Below are 24,728 nucleotides of genomic sequence, written 5' to 3'. Positions count from 1 at the left end.
TGGTGTCGGAAAAATAAATCGCTTTTTTTTAAATATATTTTTGTTTACTTCTGAAAACATTATTTAATGTGGCTACCACGTTCTAGAATCCTCTCATAGACTCGATCGCGTGCGTTGCTTGGTCCCGGGCCGGAACTTGTGTGTCGCATTACAAGACACTCACGGCCGCACACCTCCGCTGTCGGTCGCTCCCCTCTTCGGTGAAGGAACCGTTTTGTTACATGACCCTCAGTCCATACCACACACAATCTTTGCTTCTCCGATAAAACACCGCCGGCTCCCCGCTCGCTCGTTCTAGGGTTTCGGTCTCCCGCTCCTCTCGCCGCCCTCTACGATCGTATGTTCTGAGATTCTTTTTTGGCTTTCTTTGTTGAAAAATTCTTTCAAGGTTTCGATTCCTTCTCTTTTTCATGGTTTAATTCGATTTCTTCGCTTACTGCTTTTTCATTCGCTAGAAGAGTATTGTTGGAAGGGTTTTGATTTTTTTGTTCTTCTTTTTTTAAATCTTGTTTCGCTTGCTTCAGGTTGCTTTCTGGTGGGCATTTGTCGGTGGACTGATGGCGGCGCTGCAGCCATTCGGATGCGGAGTAGGAGCCAGGAGCTTACCTTCTTTCGAAGGCCTTCGCCTCGCGCCACCGGCCACCCGGACCTCCTCCTCTTATTCTTCTTCTTCTTCTTCTGTTGGAACCCTTGGTTTGGGGCTCAAGCGGAGGAGCCTTCCTGCCCTCGTTGTCAAGGCTGCCACTGTTATCGCTCCCAAGGTATACAAAATCTGATCTTTTAGGTTCTAGCGTTTGGGTGGGGTTGTTGGGCATTTAGACGAACGGTGACTCTTAATGACGACTGAGCTGGCATCAGAGATTGCAATTGGTCTTTATTTGGATCTCCCTATGGTAGTTAGTATTGGAAGGTTTGTTTGTTCATAAATATATTACTTGTCTTTTAAGAAATTTCAAATGTTATTGTTTTTATGGTACGTCTCATAATGTAGGGGCCACAGTTGTCTTGCTTAAGAACATCAATTCTGGGGATCATTGTGTATCATATGAGAAATATCTTCCTTATGGTGTAGCATGGGGTTGATGATGAAGGAAAACCTTCCGTCACATGTTCTGTTTCTAATTCATTTTTATCATAGAGATTCTTGCAATATGCAAGGAGAAAGATACTTATGGAATGGCAAAGGCGAATTGAGCTTTTGCACATTTTCCTTAATCCATGAAGGAAAAGCTATACTTGGTACAACCGTAAAGTTTCTCCTTGTGTCTTAGGTAATCAGGGTTCAAATCACAACAAAAAATCTCTATGCTTGTAGGGTAAGACAGACAAATATTGAATTTTGTAGGAGCCTCTTGCTTATTAATAATCCATCATCATTCTCCCCGTGTAGTGTAGTGTTCCCGGGGGAAGTCAATTCAGTAATGTCACTCAACCATCAGTCAATTCTGTTGCTTTGTTCTAACTTTTAGCCATCTGTTGTCTTTTAAAATTGATGAGGTGTTAATATTCGTAAGAACTTAGTCCTTTGTTATTGCCATCACTAGGCTGACAATCCTGGGAATCAATTATTGTGGTTGTATCGATTGCAGGTTACCAATATAAGTTAACCTCAGTATCTATTTGATTATTATTTCACTTACTAAAGTTGAAGAGAGTATGGTTATGTTTTTTGTACGTCTCTCTGTATTTCTTATTTTCTTGTTTCTGGAAGTTAATGGGAGCACTTTTTTTGGGAATATTGGACACTGTGGATTGGTTTGCATGCAAACCTCATATGCGATCTCGAAAAGTATTTGTGTCCATGTCTTTGTCCACCACACAAAATGCCATTTGCTATATGCTTCTCATATGCAATTCAGGTGGTAAGCGCCTTGCAGGTGCATTAGCTGCCCTTTTCAAGCCTTTGCATTCTTGTTGATTTATGTCTCTGAACTGATAAGTCATCAAGCAGGACTAAATGCACCTTTTGTGAACGAATGATATGTTTTTTACTCTTTAAGACCCTTCATTGGATTTCATGGTTGTTGCAGTATTCATCCATCAAGCCATTGGGTGATAGGGTGCTAGTTAAGATCAAGTCGTCAGAGGAGAAAACCAGTGGAGGCATACTGCTTCCAATGACTGCCCAGTCAAAACCTCAAGGGGGTGAAATTGTTGCCGTTGGAGAAGGCAAAACAATTGGGAAGAAGGAAATAAACATCAGTGTCGAGGTATCTCTTTCGCTTGACAATTTGTTGTTTCCATTTCACTCAAGGCCATTGTATGTGGCCATTCCTGTAAGTTTCGGCAAGAGTTGCAATGTACATCTTAGTAACAAAAATATCCTGTTCTTGATGTTGTACTAGTTCTCATGTCTTCTTGGAAGATTTTCCACTCAGAGGCCTCCAACATTAGACTTTTAGAAAGAGTGATATTTTTACACGAATGCATTTGCATTCGGTGTATTCACAATCTGGATTTGGAAAACAAGGGCCCATATTACAAGATTAAAAGATTAAATTTTGTATTATTCGACAGTCTATCTTGCTTCGACTTGTATATGTTTCTTTTATCTAAGTTCATTTACACTAGTTTCTCGACAGTTTATCATTGTCGTTGGATACTTGAGGGTGTTAGTTTGTTGTTTTACTAGTTAAAATAGTGTAATCGGATACCTGATCTTTCCTCGTACCTATAATTTGTCTTTAGCATACCATCTTGTTCCTCAGGTTTGATGACGCCCAGTGTTTATTTGGTTGTAGGTTGGTAAACAGGTCATCTACTCAAAGTATGCAGGAACAGAGCTTGAATTCAATGGTTCTAAGCATCTTTTGTTGAAGGAAGATGACATCATGGGTATTCTTGATACTGATGATATTAAGGACCTCAAGCCACTTAACGACCGAGTTCTAATCAAGGTTTGTTGCAAGACTTACTTCTGGTGGATACAGTTTTTTTGCTTGCAGTCCAATCCCGACCATGGTATACTTAAAAAAAAAAACCCTTCCTCTCTTTTCCCTCTTTCCCAATGCAGCATCTTGAAACAACTGCTTAACTTATTGAGCAACTTACTAGTGACTGTAAGAAGGGCAACCCGGTATCTGGGGCTTCTAGGTTCAAATGCCATGCGATCTGACCTTCACATGAGAGGTTCATTCCATGACATATACTCAGATTGGATTACTTATGTGAGATAAAGCTGGTAAAGGTGTTTGGTTCCCCTAATTGTTGATGCCAATGTTGCTTGAAACTTGAAGTACAAGCCTATCTTTGCGGGAAGATTGTTGAACCTCATCCACAATGTTTTGGAAACTGAATTTAAAAGAATTAGCAACTGTGGCATGATATTTTTCTTGAACTTTTCTTCATTGTCTTTCTTTGTTTTTCATTCTTTTTTACTCCCAATTTAAGACTCTGGTAAAAATACTCTCGTAACACTTGCATGACCTTTGCTCTGGATTTTCTTACAATCATCTCACAATAATATATAGGGACATTTCACTGTGGGATCGATCCCCTCTTCTGTTTTGATGCTGATACACCGATAGTTGGAATACACCATCATTGCTCTCAAGCTATTTGAATAATATTGGAACTATGATCGAGATTAGTTTGCGGAAATCCTTGTGCTATTAGTGATCAACATGTCTTTCTTTTTTTCTATCTTAGGTTGCAGAAGCTGAAGAGAAGACCGCTGGTGGCTTACTATTGACTGAGGCCACAAAAGATAAGCCTTCCATTGGGACGGTGAGATTTCCACTTTAAGAGAAAGGCATATCATTAGGATGCTACATTTTTTTTATCTGATGACACTATTGCATGTAGAAATATGTCGGAGTTTATTGGAGGGATTATTTTCTGCATGTCGTACCTACTAAAAATGCTGTTACCTCGTGTGTTTGCCCTGAATGTAATAATAGGTGATTGCGGTTGGCCCTGGGCCGTTGGATCAGGAGGGCAATAGAAGGGCATTGAAGATCATCCCGGGTAGCACTGTCATGTACTCCAAATATGCAGGAAGCGAGTTCAAGGGTGCTGACGGTGCAGATTACATTGTTTTGAAGGCGTCCGATGTGATGGCCGTCCTAGCCGCCTCCTAACCAACTCTACATGGGTATTTTTGGTATCTATCAATTCTTCTTCGTGGGGAGCCTGTAAAATTTTGTAGTCATTATTCTGTTGGTACATGGCAAATCTGTAATGACTGTGTGCAGGTTATTCTCAACATGGCTCACCTGATTAGAACACGTGGACGAACATGCTTTCTCATTCTCACCATCGGCGGTGAGCAGAATCCGAGACTATTAGTCAGGCGTTGTATCGCCCCCCTGGAAACGATCGAAGCTCGTCGGTACCGCCACCGTGGGTGGTGTTACGGCCGCCTCGAAAGATTGATGTCAATTGATTCAAAGCTCGTCTCATCAGTGTTCTTGCCTACGGCATGGAAGTGAGTGCCGAGGTAGCCTTCAAAAAAATGGGTAATCACGGAGACTTGCCGACGGCAGTAGGGTGTCAAAGCGTTGTCTTAAAAAGAAAATCGAATTGACCCACCCAAGATCGTTGAGGAGAATCGAAGGTCGTTCCCACCGCTTTGTTGCACGGCAGCCGCATAAGGGAGACCGCGATGAGCAGAATCCAGGATGTGGGTTGTCACGCAGCCTGCGCAGACCCACTACGCGCGAAGATCCGATGTGGCCCCCAGTGTAGCACCAACCACAACGCAGACACGGGAGCCAGTAACCAAACCCAGGGGTAAGAAATACCCATAGGCACTTATATAGGACGCAAACAAGATAGAATTGGATAGAATTGGATAGGGTGCGGTGCTTTAAACTACCCAAACATTTTTACTGGTGCAGATTTTTTATTTTTTATTTTTATCCAACGGTTATCAAAATTCAGAAGGGGTCTTTAAAACGCTTTCTTGCTTCAAAATTGGCGAACATAATAAACCTGTTTGAGTAGAGGCTGCAACGAAGGGATGTGCCCCCAGAAGATTTGCATTCTCAAGGCCCTTTGTCAAAAGAAACCCAAAAATCCCCTTTGTCAAAAAAAACCCAAAAATCTATCATAACATTTGCATTCTCAAGGCCAACGTCAAGTCAGAAAATTTTTGACACCATGGATCTAATGCTCACTGGCTGTTGACTGAAATGATAGGAACTCCCCAAAGGAAGGAAGAATATGTGAATTGCTGAAAAGCATAGGAAAGAGGAGCAAGTTGTGCAAGATGAAACAAATGATTGTGACAGCATGAAAGGAAAAGCTGTAAGAAATCTACCATAAAGCACAAACTTTGTTATAGTTTCTCAAGCTGTAAACAAGTAGTTGATCTCAACTCAAGTCCCTTGATTTTGCATACCTCGTACAGTTGTGACCTAAATGTGACTGAAAAAGATAATAATTCATTTCAAGTCATGGATATGCATTCTTTCTCTTTTTTTTTTTAATAAAGAATTTAAGTAACAAGAGTGGGATTCGACCTCAGGTGATGAATTGTCTTTACATTGACCAATATTGAAAAGAGACATGGTATGCATATCCTTTTATATATATTTCATCTAACTAAGTTGAATTTAATCGAATATATTTTTTCAACAAAAATTAAAAATCAACAAAAATAACAATCCATAACATATACCAATATCAGAAAACTATGATTAAACATCTAAATCAGAATATTGATTATTAGATTGCAAATCATTTTTCATAAATTAAAAATTCTCATAAATCAATAGACCCGAATTTTAAAACAAGAAAACCATGTTAATCTACTGTATAACTTTGATAAAATCTATTATTTAATCTGTAAATTACATTTTTCATGCTAGGATCACGCATAGACATCATATTTTTTATATCTAAATAACTCATAAAATTTCTGAAAATAAGAAATAATACTAAACATGATCCAACAACTTCTACACATTAAAATCCCAAAATCTAAAAAATCATAATAAAAAAGGGAAGGTCAAGAACCTATATCTCCTAAAAATCGCTCTCATACCATTATTTTTGCGCTATTCTAGTAACTGATATCAGAGCTTGGGGATTGGGACTATAGAAAGAGGGAGGGTCATGAATTAGTACTTTCTGTTCCAAGTGTGAAATTGCTAATAGACGTAAGGTGTCAAAAGGGCAAGGAGACCCGTAAGCACACTGAAAAGGTGAAGCAACGAAACAAAAAGAACAGGGAAGAAAGGCTCATGATCCCCTAGTTTGAAATAGATGTCTGATAGATGGGAAGAAGCTATACAACAATGGTATGCTAATTCCCATACCTCTAAGCTTGACTACCTTGATCTTGCTAAAACCATAAATCCTACAAGAAAAGAACTAGCCCATAATCTTTCGGTTATCTACGACAGAATCTGCCTGTCTAGTAGAGTCCATTTGAAAATTTTCAAGGCCATTATTGAGAAAAATCATAGTCTAGAAAGAGAAATCAAAGGACTCAAGCACTCCATAAAAACCCTCACTGCTTTACTCTCGGAAAATAGACCTCTCACGAAACAAGAAGTGCAAAATTTGGTTGCAGAGATTTCCGAGCAACCAAAACTTGTGGAAGAAGAAGCTCTTCGACTAACTCAAAGCTTAAATCAAAAGCTGCAGAGGGTTGAACAACTTCTATCAAGGATAGAAAAGCAAATTTTTGGATGAACTATCTGTTCTCCAAAAACACCGAATCCTACAAAGAAGCCCTCAAAGCCACAGAGCCTATCGATCCCCCATCCTTAGGATTTCTCAAAACAAACGATTACCTGGGGACCCTTAGCCACCAAGCAGCTGTAATTAAACAGCACAACACACAAATCCAACTCCTCACACAAATCGCGGAGGATATAAAAGGGATACGAACGGAACTACAAAACATAAGGGAGCTTCAGCAAGCTAAGACAGGACCACCCCAGAGCATCCCAGAAGATATGATAACAAAGCTCTCCAATTTAAGCCTAGGTCCCTCAGAAAGACCTAAAGAGGCCAAAGGAAAAATTTTGGTGTTCAAAGATCCTATACAGATCCTGAAACAAGTTCAGAAATGACAACCAGGACTCAGGAAGTCTCCACATCTGCCCCCTTGATCGAAGACCAAATCCGAGATTACAGGAGAAATCAACGCAGGATCTTTAACGCTCGCCAAGCAACAAGGCGAGTAGGACAAAGATTATTTGGAGGTTCAATCTCCACCCAACATATCCTAGAACAACAAATAGACCCTCAGGCACAACTGAGGTTATCTATGCGTGAAAGATCTACTATAGCACCAGCTGAGGTGCTATACCACTCAAGAAGGGACGATATCCATCACAGGGTATATGTTCACAGGTCTGAAGAAGCCATGCTGGTTACAAACAACCAAGAGGACAGATCCTTCATCATGGAGGAAAGTTACGAAAGGCTTCAGAGGAGTAGAATGCAGTATGTCCACCTAGGAATACTACAAGTACGGCTGCAAACCCTGCATCGACAGGAAGAAGGAACACTAGCGCTACTAGTGTTTAGGGACAACAGATGGATGGATGATCGGTCCATCATTGCCACCATGGAAGTAGACTTGACTCGAGGGAGTCAGCTGGTCTACGTAATCCCCGACATCATGATGACAATAAGGGACTTTTACCGCAATATTCAACTCTCAATCCTCACCAGAGGATATGACACATGGCGGAATGGTGAAGCTAATTTGCTCGTCACCCGAGGGATGGTAGGGCGACTTTCAAATACCCCGAATGTCGCCTTTGTTTATGAGGTTTCAGGGGTGGTGGACTACCTAACAAGCCATGGCGTCCGGGCTCTCCTCGGAAGAAGGTACTCCACAACAGAAATACATGGCAGAGACTGGGTAATTCGACCGACCCAGGTCTCAATACCAATGCAGCCATCTGAAGTGAGAAGCCGCAATCTGATAGATGGAAGAATATCCATAAGTTTCGACAACTACAAAGCAGCATCCACGTCAAGCCGGATCAGTTACAACACCGCTGATGACGAAACATTCAGCGATGAAGAGGAAATCCGAAGCCAAACAATTGCTGTCAAAATCCAACTATCCGACGATAACGAAGGTGAAATAGAGGAATTACGTGATAACCTTAACTATTGGTTTCAGGATAATCACGTTTCAGAAGGTGGTGGGGAACGGGAACTACCATACCCCCAAAAATTCAAAGAAGAAGTAGTAGCAGCAAGCCTGGAGGAAGACTTGGCAATGGAATATTCGCAACTAGCAAGACTATCTCAGCAGATATACTCATCCTCCGCTGTCTCAAACTATAGACCACCGACAGATACTACCATGGGGCCAGCAAATTACCCCCAGCAGTAAATGTTGAGTCTACAAGCCAAAGACCAACCTTTGAAGGCTACACAAGGCAACCAAGGTTCAAAGCAAAAGATTTTTCAGAAGCTTGGAACCTTCCATCAGCCTTCCAGCAACAAGGAGCCATGTTCATAATCCCATCCCAGTTGGGAATGTTCGACGAGGTATTCATGAGGTGGGAATCTATCACAAAGAATTTGGTTTCCCTTCAAGGATTTACTGACCCACAGGCTAAAATGGAATTTATTGAAAACCTACTGGGCGAATCTGAAAAATTAGCCTTGATACAATGGCGAATGGCGTATCCAGAGGAATACCAACTTCTGATGGCCAACGCTGATGGCACGGGAGGAACTCAGAATATCCTCTCGCAACTAAGAACAATATTTATTTTAGAAGATCCATTTCAGGGATCAACAACCGCCCAAGAAGAAGCATACAGAGACCTCGAAAGGTTATCCTGCACTAACCTGAAATACATTATACAATTCCTAAATGATTATATAAGGCTTGCATCCAAGATAGGACGGTTATTCACAAGCCCAGAGCTCTTGGAAAAATTATGGTCAAAGATGCCTGGAGAGCTGGGAAGAAAGATAAAGGGAGCGTTCGAAGCTAAATACAGGGGAAATACGATAGGGGTCATCCCAAGAATTCTTTTCTCCTACAAATACTTAGAAGCAGAATGCAAAGATGCTGCATTCAAAATGGCATTAAAAGACTTATCTTTCTGCAGTGAGATGCCAATCCCAGGATACTACAATAAACTGGAAAGGAAATTTGGGGTACGAAGATCCACTACTTATAAAGGTAAACCCCACTCATCACATGCCAGGATTGAGAAGAGAAAGCACCTAATTAGAAATAAAAGGTGCAAATGCTACTTGTGTGGCGAAGAAGGACATTTCGCAAGGGAATGCCCAAATGATAAAAAGAATATCAAAAGGGTAGCGATGTTTGAACAATTTGAGCTTCCTGAAGACTACGAGATTCTATCAGTACAGGAAGGAGAAAACCAGAGTGATGCCATCTACTCCATATCTGAAGGAGAAGACGTTGAAAACCTAGAATATGGTATCCACTCTTTTACTCAAAAAATTTTTGCACTAATTGAAGATAGTAGGACTTGGTGGATAGGACCCGAGTCAGGCTACAAAGCAAGGGTCCAAGTCTCCCAGACCCAAGCCGAATGCCACCATGTGTGGGAAATCAACGGGGACCTACCAGCAAACCTAGAAAAGTGCAACTGCTGCAAACGAGTCTCTCAAAGAAGACGCAGGAGGCACTGCCCCTTGTGTAAAATCACCTCAATGTGGGATGTGCAGCATGTATTACTTTGACAAAAGGACTCCTGTAGCACAAGAAGAACCAGTCAGGTACGAACCAAGAAATCTCCTTCAACAATAGCAAGATTATATTAACCATTGTGAAGCAGAGATTAGGAAACTTAAAATGGCCTTAGAATCAGGACAGGAAAAGACCAAGGAACTTGAAGAAATGCATATCCAAGCAATTACCACAGCACAAGAAAACCTACGCCTGCAACAGGAAGTACAGGAATGGAAAGAAAAATACAGCTAGCTTGAGCAAGAAGCCATGGAGGTCGAAAGACTAAGACTGGAAAGGGCTGACTTACAAAGAGAAATACTGGAATTAAAAAACAAAGAAGAAACTGAAGAAGCATTCGTTCTATTGGCGGAAGAAACCCAGAAGGTCCTATCAGTAAAAACAAAAGAGGCAAGCGGCCCAAGAAAGGCCAAAAATATGATGTTCAACATGAAGGTACAAATAGAAATACTAAACATTCCGCGATTCGAAGTTAATGCTATATTAGATACTAGAGCAACAACCTGCTGCATAGACGAGAACGCTGCACTAGACGATGCAATGGAGGCAAATCCCTACACAGTACATTTCAGCAGAATTTCCTCGAAGACGACTGCGAACAAGAAATTAAAGGAAGGTAAGATGACAATAGGGGATAATACCTTCAGAATCCCCTATACTTATGCCTTCGCAATAGAATTAGGAGACAACATCCACATGATAATCGGATGCAACTTTATCAGGGCAATGCAAGGAGGAGTTAGGATTGAAGGTAACATGGTTACTTTTTATAAAAACCTAACAACTATCAACACCCTGCCTTACATCCCAACAGCCGTAGCAATAGAAGAATTGGACCTAGAGGAAGATAATTATATCCAGATCCAAGAGGCAGTATTTTATTCAGCAGAAGCTCAGCAAAGCGACAAATATATAACGGCCAAGTTCAGAGGCCTATTGGACCAACTGAAAGCCCAAGGATACATAGGGGAGGATCCCCTAAAACATTGGGGAAAGAAAAAAATAACTTACAAACTGGAGATCAAAAACCAAGATTTTGTGGTAGAAGACAAACCACTGAAACACCTAACACCACAGGCAAAAGAGGCTTTCTCCAGGCATGTGAAAGCGTTATTGGACATTGGGGTCATCAGGCCAAGCAAAAGTAAGCACCAAACTACTGCCATAATTGTCAATTCTGGAACTACTATTGACCCCATAACATGAATTGAAAAGAAAGGAAAAGAGAGGATGGTTTTCAACTACAGGAGGCTTAATGACATCACAGAAAAAGATCAATACAGCCTTCCCGGCATCAACACCATCCTTAAGAAGGTCAGCAATAGTAAAATTTACTCAAAATTTGATTTAAAATCTGGCTTTCACCAGGTTGCTATGCACCCGGATTCTATAGAATGGACCGCATTTTGGGTCCCCGAAGGACTATATGAATGGCTGGCAATGCCCTTTGGTCTCAAAAACGCCCCGGCCGTGTTTCAAAGGAAAATGGACACCTGCTTCAGGGGCACAGGACATTTCATTGCAGTATATATTGACGATATTCTGGTCTTCTCAGAGAATGAAAAAGACCATACACAGCACTTAGCTCGAATGTTGGAGATATGCCAGGAGAACGGCTTAGTCTTAAGCCCTTCAAAAATGAAAATTGCGGTAAGAGAAATTGAATTTCTCGGGGCAGTTTTGGGAAATTCTAGAATCAAGCTACAACCCTATATTATCAAAAGGATCATTGGCTATCAAGAAGAAGATCTCACTACAAAGAAAGGCCTCAGATCGTGGTTAGGAATCCTAAACTATGCAAGAAACTATATACCCAACCTGGGCAGGCTTTTAGGCCCGTTATATTAAAAAACAAGCCCAACCGGAGAGAAAAGGCTAAACGAACAGGATTGGAAATTAATTAGAGACATCAAAAACCTGGTACAAAATCTCCCAGATCTAGAGGTACCCCCAGAAGACTGTTTCATAATACTTGAAACAGACGGATGCATGGAAGGATGGGGAGGAATCTGTAAATGGAAAAAACAAAAACATGACCCCAGAAATACGGAAAAAATATGTGCCTACGCTAGTGGAAAATATAGTCCAATCAAGTCCACCATAGACGCTGAAATGCATGCCGTCATGAAAACTCTGGAGGCGTTAAAAATTTATTTTCTTGATAAAAAGGAGATCATCATCAGAACGGACTGTCAAGCAATAATAAGCTTCTTCAACAAGTCTGCCCAAAACAAACCCTCAAGGGTCAAGTGGATGGCCTTTGTGGACTACATTACCGGAAGCGGCGTGGAAGTCAAATTTGAGCACATCGAAGGGACCAGTAATATTCTAGCCGACTCTTTATCCTGACTAATAAATATTTTGATTTCAGGATGGTCGAACGAACAGATACTCCTACTAACAGAAGCCACCCAAGAGGTTCAAGCCCAGCCGAATCCAAGGGCAACAATGCACCTGAGTCAACTAATAAACCAGGTGACCTCCTCACACAATACCAACAAGAACTGGATAAGCTCAAATCCAGAATGCAAAGGCCAGGAGGACTCCCACTCAATGAGATGGGACTCGCGGAAAGAAGACTCGGAGCAATTCAAAAGGAAGCCGCCCGACAAGCATGTGAGGCACTTCAGCAATTCAGGGACATCCACTCAATGAAGACAAGAGAGTATCAAAAAAGGAGTGGAGGAAAAGACAACTGGTACAAAGACTGGCTACCAGTTGTCCTCCAGCAATAACAACAGCTGGAAAGAGCTTTGGCGTTAACAAAAGATGTTTCACAAAGGACAACCGGCTTCAGCCTTTAGGAGCATGGCGGACCACTACAATAGCTGGAGCGTATCTACTTTTCTTTGCCGCCAAGAAAAGACGAGTTGAGCCTCGGGGAGCCACTCGTAGTGTCACTAATAATGGTATGAAGGAATCTGCTTTCCTTCGCCACCAAGTAAAGACGAGTTGAGCCTCGGCGAGCCACTCGTAGTAATGGTACAAAGGAATCTGCTTTCCTTTGCCACTAAGAAGAGCTAGAAATATATCAGGTGAAAGGATAAGAATACGATGAGACCCAATGAGTACCCGGTTCTCACCTCTCCCTCTATATATTTCCTAGTTCAGTCTCTTGCAGAACACGATCGAAAAACCAGAGTTCTACTTGAGGAAATTAAGAGTCTCTATCCAGTCTTTTGTAAGCATTTTAAGCTTTCACTAGTTCTTTGTGCTTATCATTTCTTACAAATTTCTGGAAGTTCCGCTACTTATTTATGCGCTATTCTAGTTACCGCACCATTATTTATGCGCTATTCTAGTTGGCAATGGAATATCCGCAAATAGCAAGACTAGTGAAAGAGGGAGGATCATGAATTAGTACCGGAGGGTGCGGATATTCTAGTTGCCAAGTCTAGTGAAAGAGGGAGGGTGCGGATATTCCATTATTTAAGCGTGGTCTGTAGTCCACGCTCACCGCACCATTATTTCTTCTTTGTAACATGCTGAAGATAATGGTGAAGATATGCCATTCTTGGTAACATGCTCGAATGTTGAAGATATGCCACATAACTCCCAATCTCGAACCCAAATCTCCATGTGCACTAACTAATCGCAAACCTAAATCTCGTCAACCGTTGCCAACAAACAAATCAAGAACGTCAAGGCTTGTTGGACGCCAACCACAACAAGTTCAAACAAAGACATCGAGATGCGAGTGTTCATCCAAGAAACTAAAGGAAAACACACCGTAAAGAAGACATCGAAAGAAGAAAATATTAAAGAAACGGGGTATGCTCGATCGCATAGTACCAGAGGCGGCAAAGGGGGAAAGGTCATTGGGCCTACGCCTTCCGCAGCCCGAGGAGGGACGAGAGGCCGCGCTCGCCCAAGAAAGGCACCTCCAAGGCAAGGGAGGAACTCCTGACGCGATGGATCCAGGAGACGCAGAGGCCCGATATCAGACCCCGCCTCGGCGACGGTTACCACCGCCGCTCCCGATCTGACGTTACTGTTCGAGAAGAAAGTGGGGGGAAAGGCCGGCGACACCAAATATATAGAGAGAAAACGGGTCGGATTCTTTTGACGGATGTGCAACATCCGTTTACGAACATTTGGGCTCCGAACATCGAACTCCAACAAAGAATATTTTTCTTAAAAACATAATATGCATATATAATGAATAATATAGTGAATAAGGATAATAGGAATGAAATAGAGAGAATTTGCTTTTGATAACTGAAATAGAAATATTATACATAATTAAATGAAATAAAAAAAAACTTAAAATAGACTTTGAATAATACCATATTTAAACTACCATATGAGCTGATTTTTCAAAAACAAAAAAATCTTTTTTTAAGGGGATTGATTCTAAGGATACTTCAAATGTTTCTTTTAACACTCCAAACAATTGGAGTTTGATAACCATAATACACAACTATTACTGTCATGTTTAGACATGTTTGGTAAGGGTTGAAACAACAACCCCTCTATAAAGAGGTAAACCTATGTTATAGGTTATCACCCCTTCTCACACGATGGAAAACTCCATTGGAAATGGAAGTTGCAACTCAAACCAATATCTTTATAGGCAAAATATAACGGAGTGTCACAAAGCATAATTTAATATACAGAGCAGGCATCATTGTTTCTTCCCAATTCGTCCAATGAATTCACAGCATACATGAACCCGTGATACACTAGACAAGCTATTTACATGCAGTTTGAAGAGATTCCAATCGCTTATTGAAGCTGTTAACAGTTGAATCGTCGATCCCTGCCAACACCATCTCTCTATGCAATATGTAGGAAGATTAATCAATCATGGGTACACTCCCATCTGAACGAACTCATACATTGCCGGCTGAAGCGGCCTTATTTGCACCTTGCAGCTGCTCCATGGGGGAGCTTGTGATGCTACCAACAGAGCCATGGGTCTGGGAGCTCAACTGCGGACTCGCCGGTGCAGCTGCAGGATTACCACTATTATTCATGTGCTGCAATGCACCGGAGCTCAACTGTTGGGGACTCATTGCAGTCTGTTGGCCGATCTGTTGGGGACTGATCTGCTGGTGCTGCATCACCATGGCTGTTGGGGAACCCACCATTGGTGGAGAACCAACCTGAGGCTGCTGCAATGGAGAGCTTATCTGCTGCTGCATTTGCTGCTGCTGCTGCTGTTGTTGCTGCTGCTGTAGCTGTTGCTGCTGAAGGTGCTGTTGCAGATGTTGCTGCTGCTGAGGATTCAGGTAAAAGTTGGTTCCAGGTATTTTAGGAGGACCCATAGGTGACATTCCACCCCGCTGGCTCATATTTGCTCGGTTCAGTGCACCCAGCATAGACAGGCCCGGCGAACCTGGATGCATCTGGTTGGTATTTCCTGCCATACCAGTAATTCCAGACTGACCATACAGACCTCTACTTTGTGCCATCCTCAGCTTTGTTGCCATTGCAGCGGCAGCAGCTTGGGCAGGTGAAAGAGAACTTGAGCGGGGACCAGGACTGAAATTGGATGCAGATGCAAGGTTCATCTGGTGGGGACTAATGTTGCCCAAGCCTGAAATAGGCCCCATGGGGGAAGATATGCCGCGGACACCACCCATGCCTATGACATTGCTCAGGCCACCGATACTCATCACACTGTGTCCCATGCTAATATTTGGATTAAGCCCCATCATCACCTTCCTTGCAAGCTGTGGCTGCTGTTGTTGCTGTTGCTGTGCCTGCTGCTGCAGCATCTGTAGCTGCAGAGGAGTCGGCTTGCTGTTTACCATCTGATTAGTGTTCATCTGCAGATTTGACGCCTGACCCATTATCTGAGAGATTGGATTTGTCGTGAGCAGTGGAGATGACCTCTGAACATGACTGACTGAAAGTTGTTGCTGTTGTTGCAATTGTGATTGTGTATTCTGCTGCAGCTGCTGTTGCTGTTGCTGCTGTTGAAGCAAAGATTGATCGACCTGCTGTATCCTAGCAGGCATAGCAGCGCCTGGGATATAACCTTGTGATATCGCCAGTGCCTGGCTGTTGTTTGCAGATGTCAGCATTCTTGGATTGGTTGAAGGGTTTTGGGAAGAATTGATAGGTCCCACACCATTGGCAACAGCTGGGGCAGCTACTTGCAGTGGCTGACCTGTAGCTAGTTCTGCTTGTTTCATTTCAGATGCAGTGCCATCTGACATTATTCCTGAAACTGGGGCCAAATTACTTGGAGGAGCAACCATGCGGATCGGTACAGGTCGGATTTGATCGTCAGTTTTCTGATATCCATCACGGTCCATCTAAATAAAAAGAAACTCAGGAGTTTGATAATCTGGGTTGATTGACTTGAAAATCAGATATTCAACATCTAGGTCTTGCTTGGAATACTTACCAGTATAGCAAACTGTGCTGCAAGCAAATCTGCATGGTGCTGATACAAGTAGCAATATATAAGATATGATGAAATAGTTCAAGTCAAATATGTATGAAATTGGACCCAGCAGAAGGGAACTCACAGTTGTGGACAAGGTCAGATGGTAATCATGACTATCAGAATCATCCACACATCCATACTGCATTGATACCGTGCCATCAAAGGGCTTCTCAGTCATCGTCAACCTCATAGGAACTAGAAAGAATAAAGTATTCCAAATCAGCAAACTATAAAAACCAGTTGTCAGCTTAGAATAGCTTGTTGGTTTTTAGCTTCCAGGAAGCTAGGTTTAAGCAAGGTAAACCTTGATACAGCCGTTCACTGCGCAAGAAGTTCATTGTTCTGGCCTTATAAGTATTGATTGTTCCACCAATTAGAGACTTCGACATGGGTTTTATTTGGTCTGTGAAATCTTCACAATTGAATGAGTCAGAGAGATAAAATGCAAGTTGCTGAGTTGAATACTGTACTGGTTCCCTTGCAGGATATTCATCGACTGTGTTCTTCTTGATATTGAGTTGGTATCTGATGCCAAAAGCAGAACAAATTAGCAATGACCAATTTACTGACATCAACATTGTCACTCACTCATGTAAATCCAAAACGTTCTGAAATGATGTTCCTAATATCTACAGTGGCACTTGTGGAAACTATTGAAGAAATGATTCCGTACATATGTCCAATGTTTTCTCACATGTGCTCCTAAACTATATATATACAGTCTGTTGAAATATTAGCATGGAAAAAGATAAGACACAAACTGCAGAAATTAAAACAGAACCAAATATTTGAATTAAATACCACGATAAATGCAGTGTGAAAAACAAGAAAAATAATCACTACAAATTATAAACATACCTCTGGGCTACCGCATCAATTTTTGCAAATCTCTCAAGAATGACTTGATCTCCCACAGGTGCAGTCCCAATTGACGGGCTGTTAGCAATCAGTGGAAAGTTCACATTATTAACACTGGCAGGAGATCCAACTGCACTCACAGCTGGTGTCTTTGAATTTTGTTTGCGTTTACCAGTCCCTGAGGTCTGGTGTTGTCGCACAGAATCACTGGGACTAGAAGTCACAGAAGGGGCACCAATTGCAGCATTAGTATTTGCTGCTAACTTATCCTTTTGCACTCCCATAGCAGAAGCTGTTGCGACACCACCAAACTGCCCACCTACGGAACCACTAGAGATCTCTCCCGATCTTGATGACACTGGCGACTGAACCATGGGCCCAGAAGAGACTCGTGGACTGGGCACTGATTTCCTCCTTTGAAGTGCATCATCCTTTCCCATGTCCTTCTCAGGTACTGGTCGTGCATTCGTCCACTGGACAGCAGTTGGAGGATGGTTTCTCATAGATGAGTGCTGCAGCAAATGTGCTCGTGACTGTTGCAGATCAAGAGCACTGTTATCTGAGTCCAGAGCATCTTTAGATCTCTCAAGTTCTTGCCTATCTGTCTGTTCTTCCTTAGCACCAAATCTCATACCTTGTTGATTAAAGTAAAAAGATGTTCCCTGCTCACGATTAGGTACATTATTTATCGCGGAAGAAGGATATCTTTGACCAGCCAAAGTAGAAGAGTACTGAATCCCCTTTATGTCTAGCTGTGACTGTAAAAGTTGGTTTTTCCATTGCATATCTGTACCTGCCAGTCCAACCAATTGAGGGCCTGTTTGCTGCTGCTGCTGAATGCCATCTAGTCCTATTGGTGTCTGCTTTTGTCTCTTCATGGCTGCTGCCATAGATGTCAACTGGGCATCTGGATTCTCCCGCTTCATGGAAACAGGAGAATTACTTCCGATGGTGTCAGTATAAGAGCTCATCATGTTCTGAGATGATGACATTTTTGCATTAACCCCAGAAAAACTGCCTGGAAGTCCAGATGCATGATCTTGTGCAACAGTAGCTGAGTTGATAGCTGGTTGAAGCTTGGACTGGGAAGGCAACGGCAAGGCAGCTCTGATGACTTCCTGTCCATAAGTGTTAGGTCTGAAAGATGGAATCCCACTTGATCCATGTTGCATGGGAATGTTCTCATAAACTTGTTGAAGTGATGCATTGGTTATTTGGGTTCCTGGACCTCCTGCTACACAGTTAGCATTCATGGGTATCCTATCAATGCAGGTATTCTTTTCAGAATTTTCGATACTGTTAGTAATAGTCACTTCAGAAACTTGTTGCAATCTCCTCCTTTTACCAATACCAAGATTAAGCTGCAAAAAGAAATTTGAGGAAACATAAGTAACCTGTGTCACATAGCTGAAGTGATCTTTAATTAACTCAAAATACCTTACTAGCACTAGAGTCTTTACAAAGTCTGTCCAACATTGGAGTAGGGTCTAAACAAAGACGTGGTTGTATAACTTTCAAAATTCGTGCCTCCACTTCCTGTGAAACAAAACAATATCAGTTCATGACTCAGTACTGAGAATGTTCTCTTTGACGATACAAAAAATGGCATGCTCACCATGAGGTCACTATACGTCCAAGAATCATCAGCTATTAAAGGCATGTCCTTAACAACATTTTCCAGTGACATCCTTAATCGCACTTTATGTAAAATTGGAACCACATTGGAAGCCGAAATAACAGTTCCTTGTTCAGATGTGCAATTTCTATAGTCCCGTACCTGCATAGAGTAATAACTGTCTTTATACAAAATCAGGCAGATGCTACATAGGGCACATTTGCAATAATTTAATTTTGTTGATTTATTTTTCTAAAGAAACTTAAAATTAAGGAAACAGGCTTGACAGTGATCATGTTTATGTTTGTTATTCTCCAAAAGCATTTTAAAATTACTAAAAGTTTACAAAGCACAGATTTTCTTCTATCCATCCCAGTCAGGTAATTGTTCACCACATGACTCACGAATAATTGAGAATTACCCAATCCATTAGCCACAGTAGGCACCGATGCATCACATGTATTAGGTGTAATTTGCTTCTAAAACCTGACAGTTCACTAGGAGCCATAACAAACTCAAAGAAGCAACCAAATAAATGTGTTTGCAATATTATGACTTCAACAGTTAAGGACAACAGTTGTAAATTAATAGCAATAAGGTGATTTTCTAACCAAACCTGGCCTTATGAAACCAGGGTTGAAGGCAACCTTCTCAAATTACATGTTATCATGTCACCTACTGCTAACCATTAAAACAGATAAGGTTCAGTCATAATACCAACTAAAATTGTTTAAGCCATGAGCTGCCTCCTAGGTGGATATGTTCCATAGAGAAGTAATCAAGTTCCATTCAAATTATCTTTTATATACTTTGTAGTTATGCAGATCTAGGTTCCACAAGCTTAGCAAGGTCAAGGTGTAACACCCCAGTCAGTTTCATATCAGAAGTGAGCAAGATTAAGATTGACTTATAAAGGTCTGATGGGATACTACTATCAACTTCAACTTAAATATCTTGACCAATGGCTTAGGCAAAACAAAGTTGATAGATCAATTATCTCATCAGACCGGGTCATGACACAAGAGGATTAGACAAGATATAGTCACTTTAATGATAGGTCAAATACCATTAATCAAATATACAGTATACAGCATTATTCTAGTTTCAAATTTGGCCCGACATTGAAATATAGGTTTCATTTGTCAAACAGGAGTTTTAAAAATTAAGAAGGGTATAGGGAGCCACAAAAAGAGAAACAAAAAGAAAACGACAAATATGAATTTATGTTAACTTGTAGAAAACAAATAACAGAACATTTTGAGTCACAAATCAGTTGCTTTGGGACACTAACAAGTGGTTGCAACTTTTAGGCCAAAATTACAAAAGAGAATCTACAAAAAACATGTGTGTGTGTGTGAAGACATTCAAACTATGGACTTCGTGTTGATAAAATATTTGCAAGAAAACACAATATCCTAAGTTTTCATAAATGTAGATGCTTGAAAACCAGGTTTTGTTCTGTTGGTTCATTGCTTGAATGTGACATCAAGATGCTCACTATGATAAAGCTTGTCAAATTCCCTTTTTCTAGAGCCCCCCAAAGTTTAAAAAATGTTGGATGTCTACACTGTGCTAAAACCGAAACCAATAAGAAAGAGATCATTCCCAACAGTTTCTTCTCCTTTTCTTTTGAGTGACCTCTTTCATGCTTAGTTTTAACTTCTCTTGGGATTAGCAGCATCCATGGAGGATGAGATCATGATGCCAACAAGTCATATAAATCTGTCATATACTGTAGAAAGTTGTTCAGATTTTAGTTATAGCTAGCACCACACTGTTCAGAGTAGTATTATGATGATATGCTAAATAATGAGCTTTTTATCTTGGTTCCAAGTTTAGAAATTTATCACATGTTGTCCTTAAGATATCATAGGTCAGTTTCAAATAAAATTGAATATGCAGACCCATGTTTGTCCTTAAGAAATGATAAGTCAAATTCAAATACAGCAAATGTCACCATGACAAGACAAATAAGTAAATTATAATTCTTTAGGTAAAAAGTTAACCTTATAAATCCTTGTAATACGAAAGTCAACCATAATAAATCAATTTACTTGATTTCTCATTGTAAGCATAAAAATATAAAAAAAGCTTAATCCCAGAGTTTAAAGATAAAAAAGGGCCAACTGCCATGTTGAGCTTAACCATCTGACCAGTAGAAGTGATCGGTTTCACAATAGGAAATGCAAAACTTTGCCAAAGTTCCCATTGCCAAGCGCCAATCATTTTAGACCAAACTTCAACCCTTGGCCAACTCATAATTAAAAGAAAAAACACATAGTAAACGCAAAACAACCAGCACATCAGATGGGGTATGAAAGAGGCAGTCCCCTCGAGTACATGAAATTAAAGTGTATGCATACAGACAAACTTGATCCATCACTTTGTCAACCACACTTACAATAATGATAATGGATCTAGTCAATTCTAAAGTCAACATACCATATGTAATGATCACAAACAGAAGGCAACCATAAAGAAAACAAACAAACTTTTTGAAAAACCACCAAAATCAATTACATTGCAAGTACCACAATGTACAAATGAGTGTTAAACATAGTAAAATCAGGAATTGCTTACCTCACAGACAATGGCCCCATCAAAGTACTTGCTAGGTATATCATCAAGAATGTCTCCTGGTAACCAACCTGACTCAATTGCCTCCAAGAACAACACACATAATAAAAAAGGTAAGTGGAATCAATGTTAATCAAGATGAAAGAGGATATGATAATGGACTATTTCAGATGTCTCAAACAAAGAAAATAAGCAAAAACAAGCATAGAATTTGAGTAAAGATTGGCTGCATCTTTATCATACAACACAAGGAAATCTTGTGCTGCATTTAATCGGGATGAAATTGACGTTGGGTAATCATGACATCTCATCTTTAGAAGTAAAGAAGGGAGTGAGCTTTTTGTATGTTGAAATAAAGATGCTTTTCTAAACCACATTACAGCATCACATTTAAATCCTCAATTTTTTACATTATGTTTTGTCAGTGTTAGGTTAGGTGTAGCACAGTTTTGACTGTGAGAGAGCTGTCAATTTTTTTTCAATCAAATGTCAGTAAAAATTAGACGCAAAAACTAACTACTTGTTGATAAACAATTCGTGAATCAAATTTTAAAGAAAAAGCAACAGCATACTGTATGCAAATAAACATCAACATGTAGATACCCACAGATATCTTCAGCATACATACTCATCTGCAGCCTAAACCTAGATGCTTGCTTCATTTTAGTCTAAAGAATGGCCCATGTCATTTGCCAGGATTGTACAGATTCTAGAATTCACAGAAACTGGAACTAGAGATTCAGGCTTTGCATCGAACGAACTTTTTATACAGATTATAAAGTTACAAGCTAGACAAAATTATTTAGCCAAGCCCAAGCCCGGGCAACCTAATTCCTTATAGCTAAGCTAAGAACAGAGTAGCCTTTGGTCATACCATCAATGTCAAAGATTGCAAAACTGAATATCTCACATCATTACCATACTGATTTGGATAATATTAATGCATTTTTTAATACCATGTTGAAATATTTACCAAGTCAATTGCAGCACATGGATCAAGACAAGCAGCTAGGGTTGTTCATAAGAGATTTTATTGTAGCAGTAAAGCAGCCCAAAATAAAGCTTCAGTTAATTAAAAAAGAAAGAAGGGTAAGCACACAAATGGAACTGCACAAAAAGGACTTCGTATTTGCAGAATTTATACTTACAGAAAAAAGGCTCTCTGATGCCCTGTCATATGGATGCAACGACTTCACATCCTGAAGTAGAGTTTGACCATTCTCTACCTGAAAATTGGAAATTAAGTTGGGATATTAAAACTGTAATAAAAGATGCAACAAGGACAAATGGAAAATAAACACACGGAGATCTAGATTATGTTTGCTTTCTAATTTTAACAAACCTCAGTAGGTTTCCCAATGGAATATCCCTTCGGAAAAAGGTTCAAGGTAAAAGAGACCTCATGCTCTGCCACAGTATTCAAACAAATGAAATAGCTTATTACAACTGATAAATTTTGTGTTAATGGTCAATAACTACTAATCAAAATTACCTGGCAATAGATGATCAACACCATTTACAGCCTCAGGGATATCAACCTACAATATAGGATATTTTAGGGGGAAAAAAGAGTAATAAAGATATAAGATTGCTTTCCAGAAGCAGCAATGCCATATAAAAGTAATATCATTGGCAAAAAAGCAGTCATTTAATATGCTGGAAAATGTATACAATTACAAAAGGTCAATAGAACATTAGGTGCCTCAATAAATGAGCATGTTTAATATTAACAAGACCGAATGACTCTGGTACACAACTAAAGCATGTGTCATCACAAATAAGCAAAACAAAACAACTTCAGATGAGTCATTAATATAGAGCAGAGTGCCACAAAGTTTGTTTTGATATCACAATTAAACCAAATGCTCAACATCAGTAAGTTTTAGACAACTAACAGAGAGTAAGAAAGAAGTAGATCAAGAAAAAGTTAAGTATAATAATAATAAGTATGAAACTTCAATAAATATGACTGATAAATATGATTGGAGACCTTAGAAAGTGAAGGATTTCTCTGATTAATGAAAGGAAAGAAAAAAAAAAAAAAGCAAACTCGATTTGATTTAAACTCTCAGTAATCTGGTTTGCTTAGTGTTGGAGCTAAATCGGGCGTGTTGCTGTCAGCAACAGGAAGTTTAGTTAAAAATAGAAAAAAAGATACTGCTCCAAGTTTGGTCTAAGATTTTGATGAACTGAATAATGAACAAGCTGAAAGCATGCAAAAGGCCAGATATGAAAGTAAAAGCTTTCTCTCTTTCTTTAAACCAGTCTGAAAACTTCCAGAATTTGATTTCTCTCTCAAGGATGTTAAAAGGGCAGAATCGAAAAAAAAAAGACTATTCAACTCCAGATAACAGAAAAGAGAACAATATATAGCCAAAAAAAGAGTAAGAAAAAGAAAGAGAATATTTTATATGCGCAGAACAGTACGCCATACAAGAAAATCGTCGTATATGAAAATGGATCTCAAACTCGAGATATAGCAACTTCTCAACACTAAGGCCAGGATGTTAAAAAGAGCAACTATGTAACTCCAGATAACAGAACTTAAATCAAAAAAGAGAAAAGAAAAAAAGAAGGGTTTTGTATGCGCGCAACCAGGCGTAAGCCAGCCCAGAAAATCGTCGTATCTGAGGATGGATCTCAAACTCGCGATACATCAAGTCATAACCATCGATAAAACAACAAACTCGGGCCAGATCGCGATCACAGGTACCCCCGATTCGAAGTCTTGTAGGGTTGGTCAGAACCAGAAAACGTACAAAAGGACTGCAAAATCCAAGCGGCTACCAGGCACAGAAACACGAAAGCAGCAAATATTACAACGAAGAGCAGCCAAAAACCCGTCTTTTCTCCAAAAAAAAGACCCTCAAAGCAAACCAAGAACCATGAATCGCCCAGTCTCAACCAACGATAAGCTAATCCACGCGAATATACCGACGAAAAACGCAAGACAAGCAGGAGATTCAAAGGAAGGAGGAGCCGAACCTCGCGCTTCGACCCAGTACGAACGAGAACACGAGAGCTCTCTCCCGATAGGCCGGTCTCTTCCTGCACCAGCGTCGGCTTCGGACGGAACCGCTTCCCGGTCTTCGAGACCTTGAAGGACACCCCCATCTCCCCCCTGCTCCTCCTCCTCCTCCGCCGCCGCCGCCGCCGCTCCCTTCTCTAGCGGGCCATGGATCCGCAGTCCGGCCAAAAGTTGGCGATAGGAAATCCTACAAGAACCCTAAGCCCCAAAGAGCTATTCTCGATTGGCATCAACAAGAGCCTTGTCCTTCCCCTCCTGATGTAAAGCTCTTCCCTTTACCTTCTTCGGCTGCTGGCCTCCGAATAGAGGTATGGAATAGTCTGAGAGAGAACCAACTAGTCTCACAAGGCTATGGATGTGGCCCAAAAGAACGGCCCAAGTCCAATCCATAAACACAAATTATAGTGGCCGAATTCCTTTTCTTTTTTGGATAAATTTCAAGAAAAAAACACCTCTTAGAACGTTCCTATTTATCATAATATCTAAAATATCTTCTAATAAAATAACTAAAATATTACCTGATTATATACCTTATGGATCGATCTAATCGATTTATTTTTCATTGTATTTATTATATATATTAATAGCATTTTAGAATAATATTTTG

General features: G+C 40.4%; 2 protein-coding genes across 3 annotated transcripts; one reads left to right on the top strand and one right to left on the bottom strand.

Moving 5' to 3' along the window:
- Positions 1-124: 124 nt before the first annotated feature.
- LOC135652387 (20 kDa chaperonin, chloroplastic-like) lies at positions 125-4,226 on the top strand. 2 transcript variants are annotated; one of them, XM_065173261.1, is made up of 6 exons: positions 125-388; positions 525-761; positions 2,031-2,210; positions 2,742-2,897; positions 3,649-3,726; positions 3,900-4,226. In XM_065173261.1, exons 2-6 carry the CDS (start codon positions 558-560, stop codon positions 4,077-4,079), a joined length of 798 nt encoding a protein of 265 aa, XP_065029333.1. In that variant the 5' UTR covers positions 125-388; positions 525-557; the 3' UTR covers positions 4,080-4,226. The 2 variants fall into 2 exon arrangements, with proteins under 2 accessions (XP_065029333.1, XP_065029332.1); XM_065173260.1 differs by having other exon boundaries at positions 127-337.
- Positions 4,227-14,192: 9,966 nt separating this feature from the next.
- Positions 14,193-24,405, bottom strand: LOC103970773 (protein PHYTOCHROME-DEPENDENT LATE-FLOWERING). Its single transcript, XM_009384688.3, has 12 exons — positions 24,079-24,405; positions 22,586-22,631; positions 22,436-22,500; positions 22,242-22,319; positions 21,097-21,177; positions 18,517-18,678; positions 18,339-18,437; positions 16,902-18,262; positions 16,348-16,568; positions 16,126-16,238; positions 16,002-16,040; positions 14,193-15,909 (listed from the first exon to the last, which is right to left on the bottom strand). The coding sequence occupies exons 1-12, from the start codon at positions 24,205-24,207 to the stop codon at positions 14,479-14,481; spliced, it is 3,825 nt and encodes a 1,274-aa protein (XP_009382963.2). The 5' UTR covers positions 24,208-24,405; the 3' UTR covers positions 14,193-14,478.
- Positions 24,406-24,728: the final 323 nt, after the last annotated feature.

This window comes from Musa acuminata, chromosome BXJ3-11, assembly GCF_036884655.1.
Source record: "Musa acuminata AAA Group cultivar baxijiao chromosome BXJ3-11, Cavendish_Baxijiao_AAA, whole genome shotgun sequence".
In the NCBI taxonomy this organism is placed as follows: Eukaryota; Viridiplantae; Streptophyta; class Magnoliopsida; order Zingiberales; family Musaceae; genus Musa; species Musa acuminata.
This window is presented reverse-complemented; position numbering and strand designations above follow the sequence as displayed.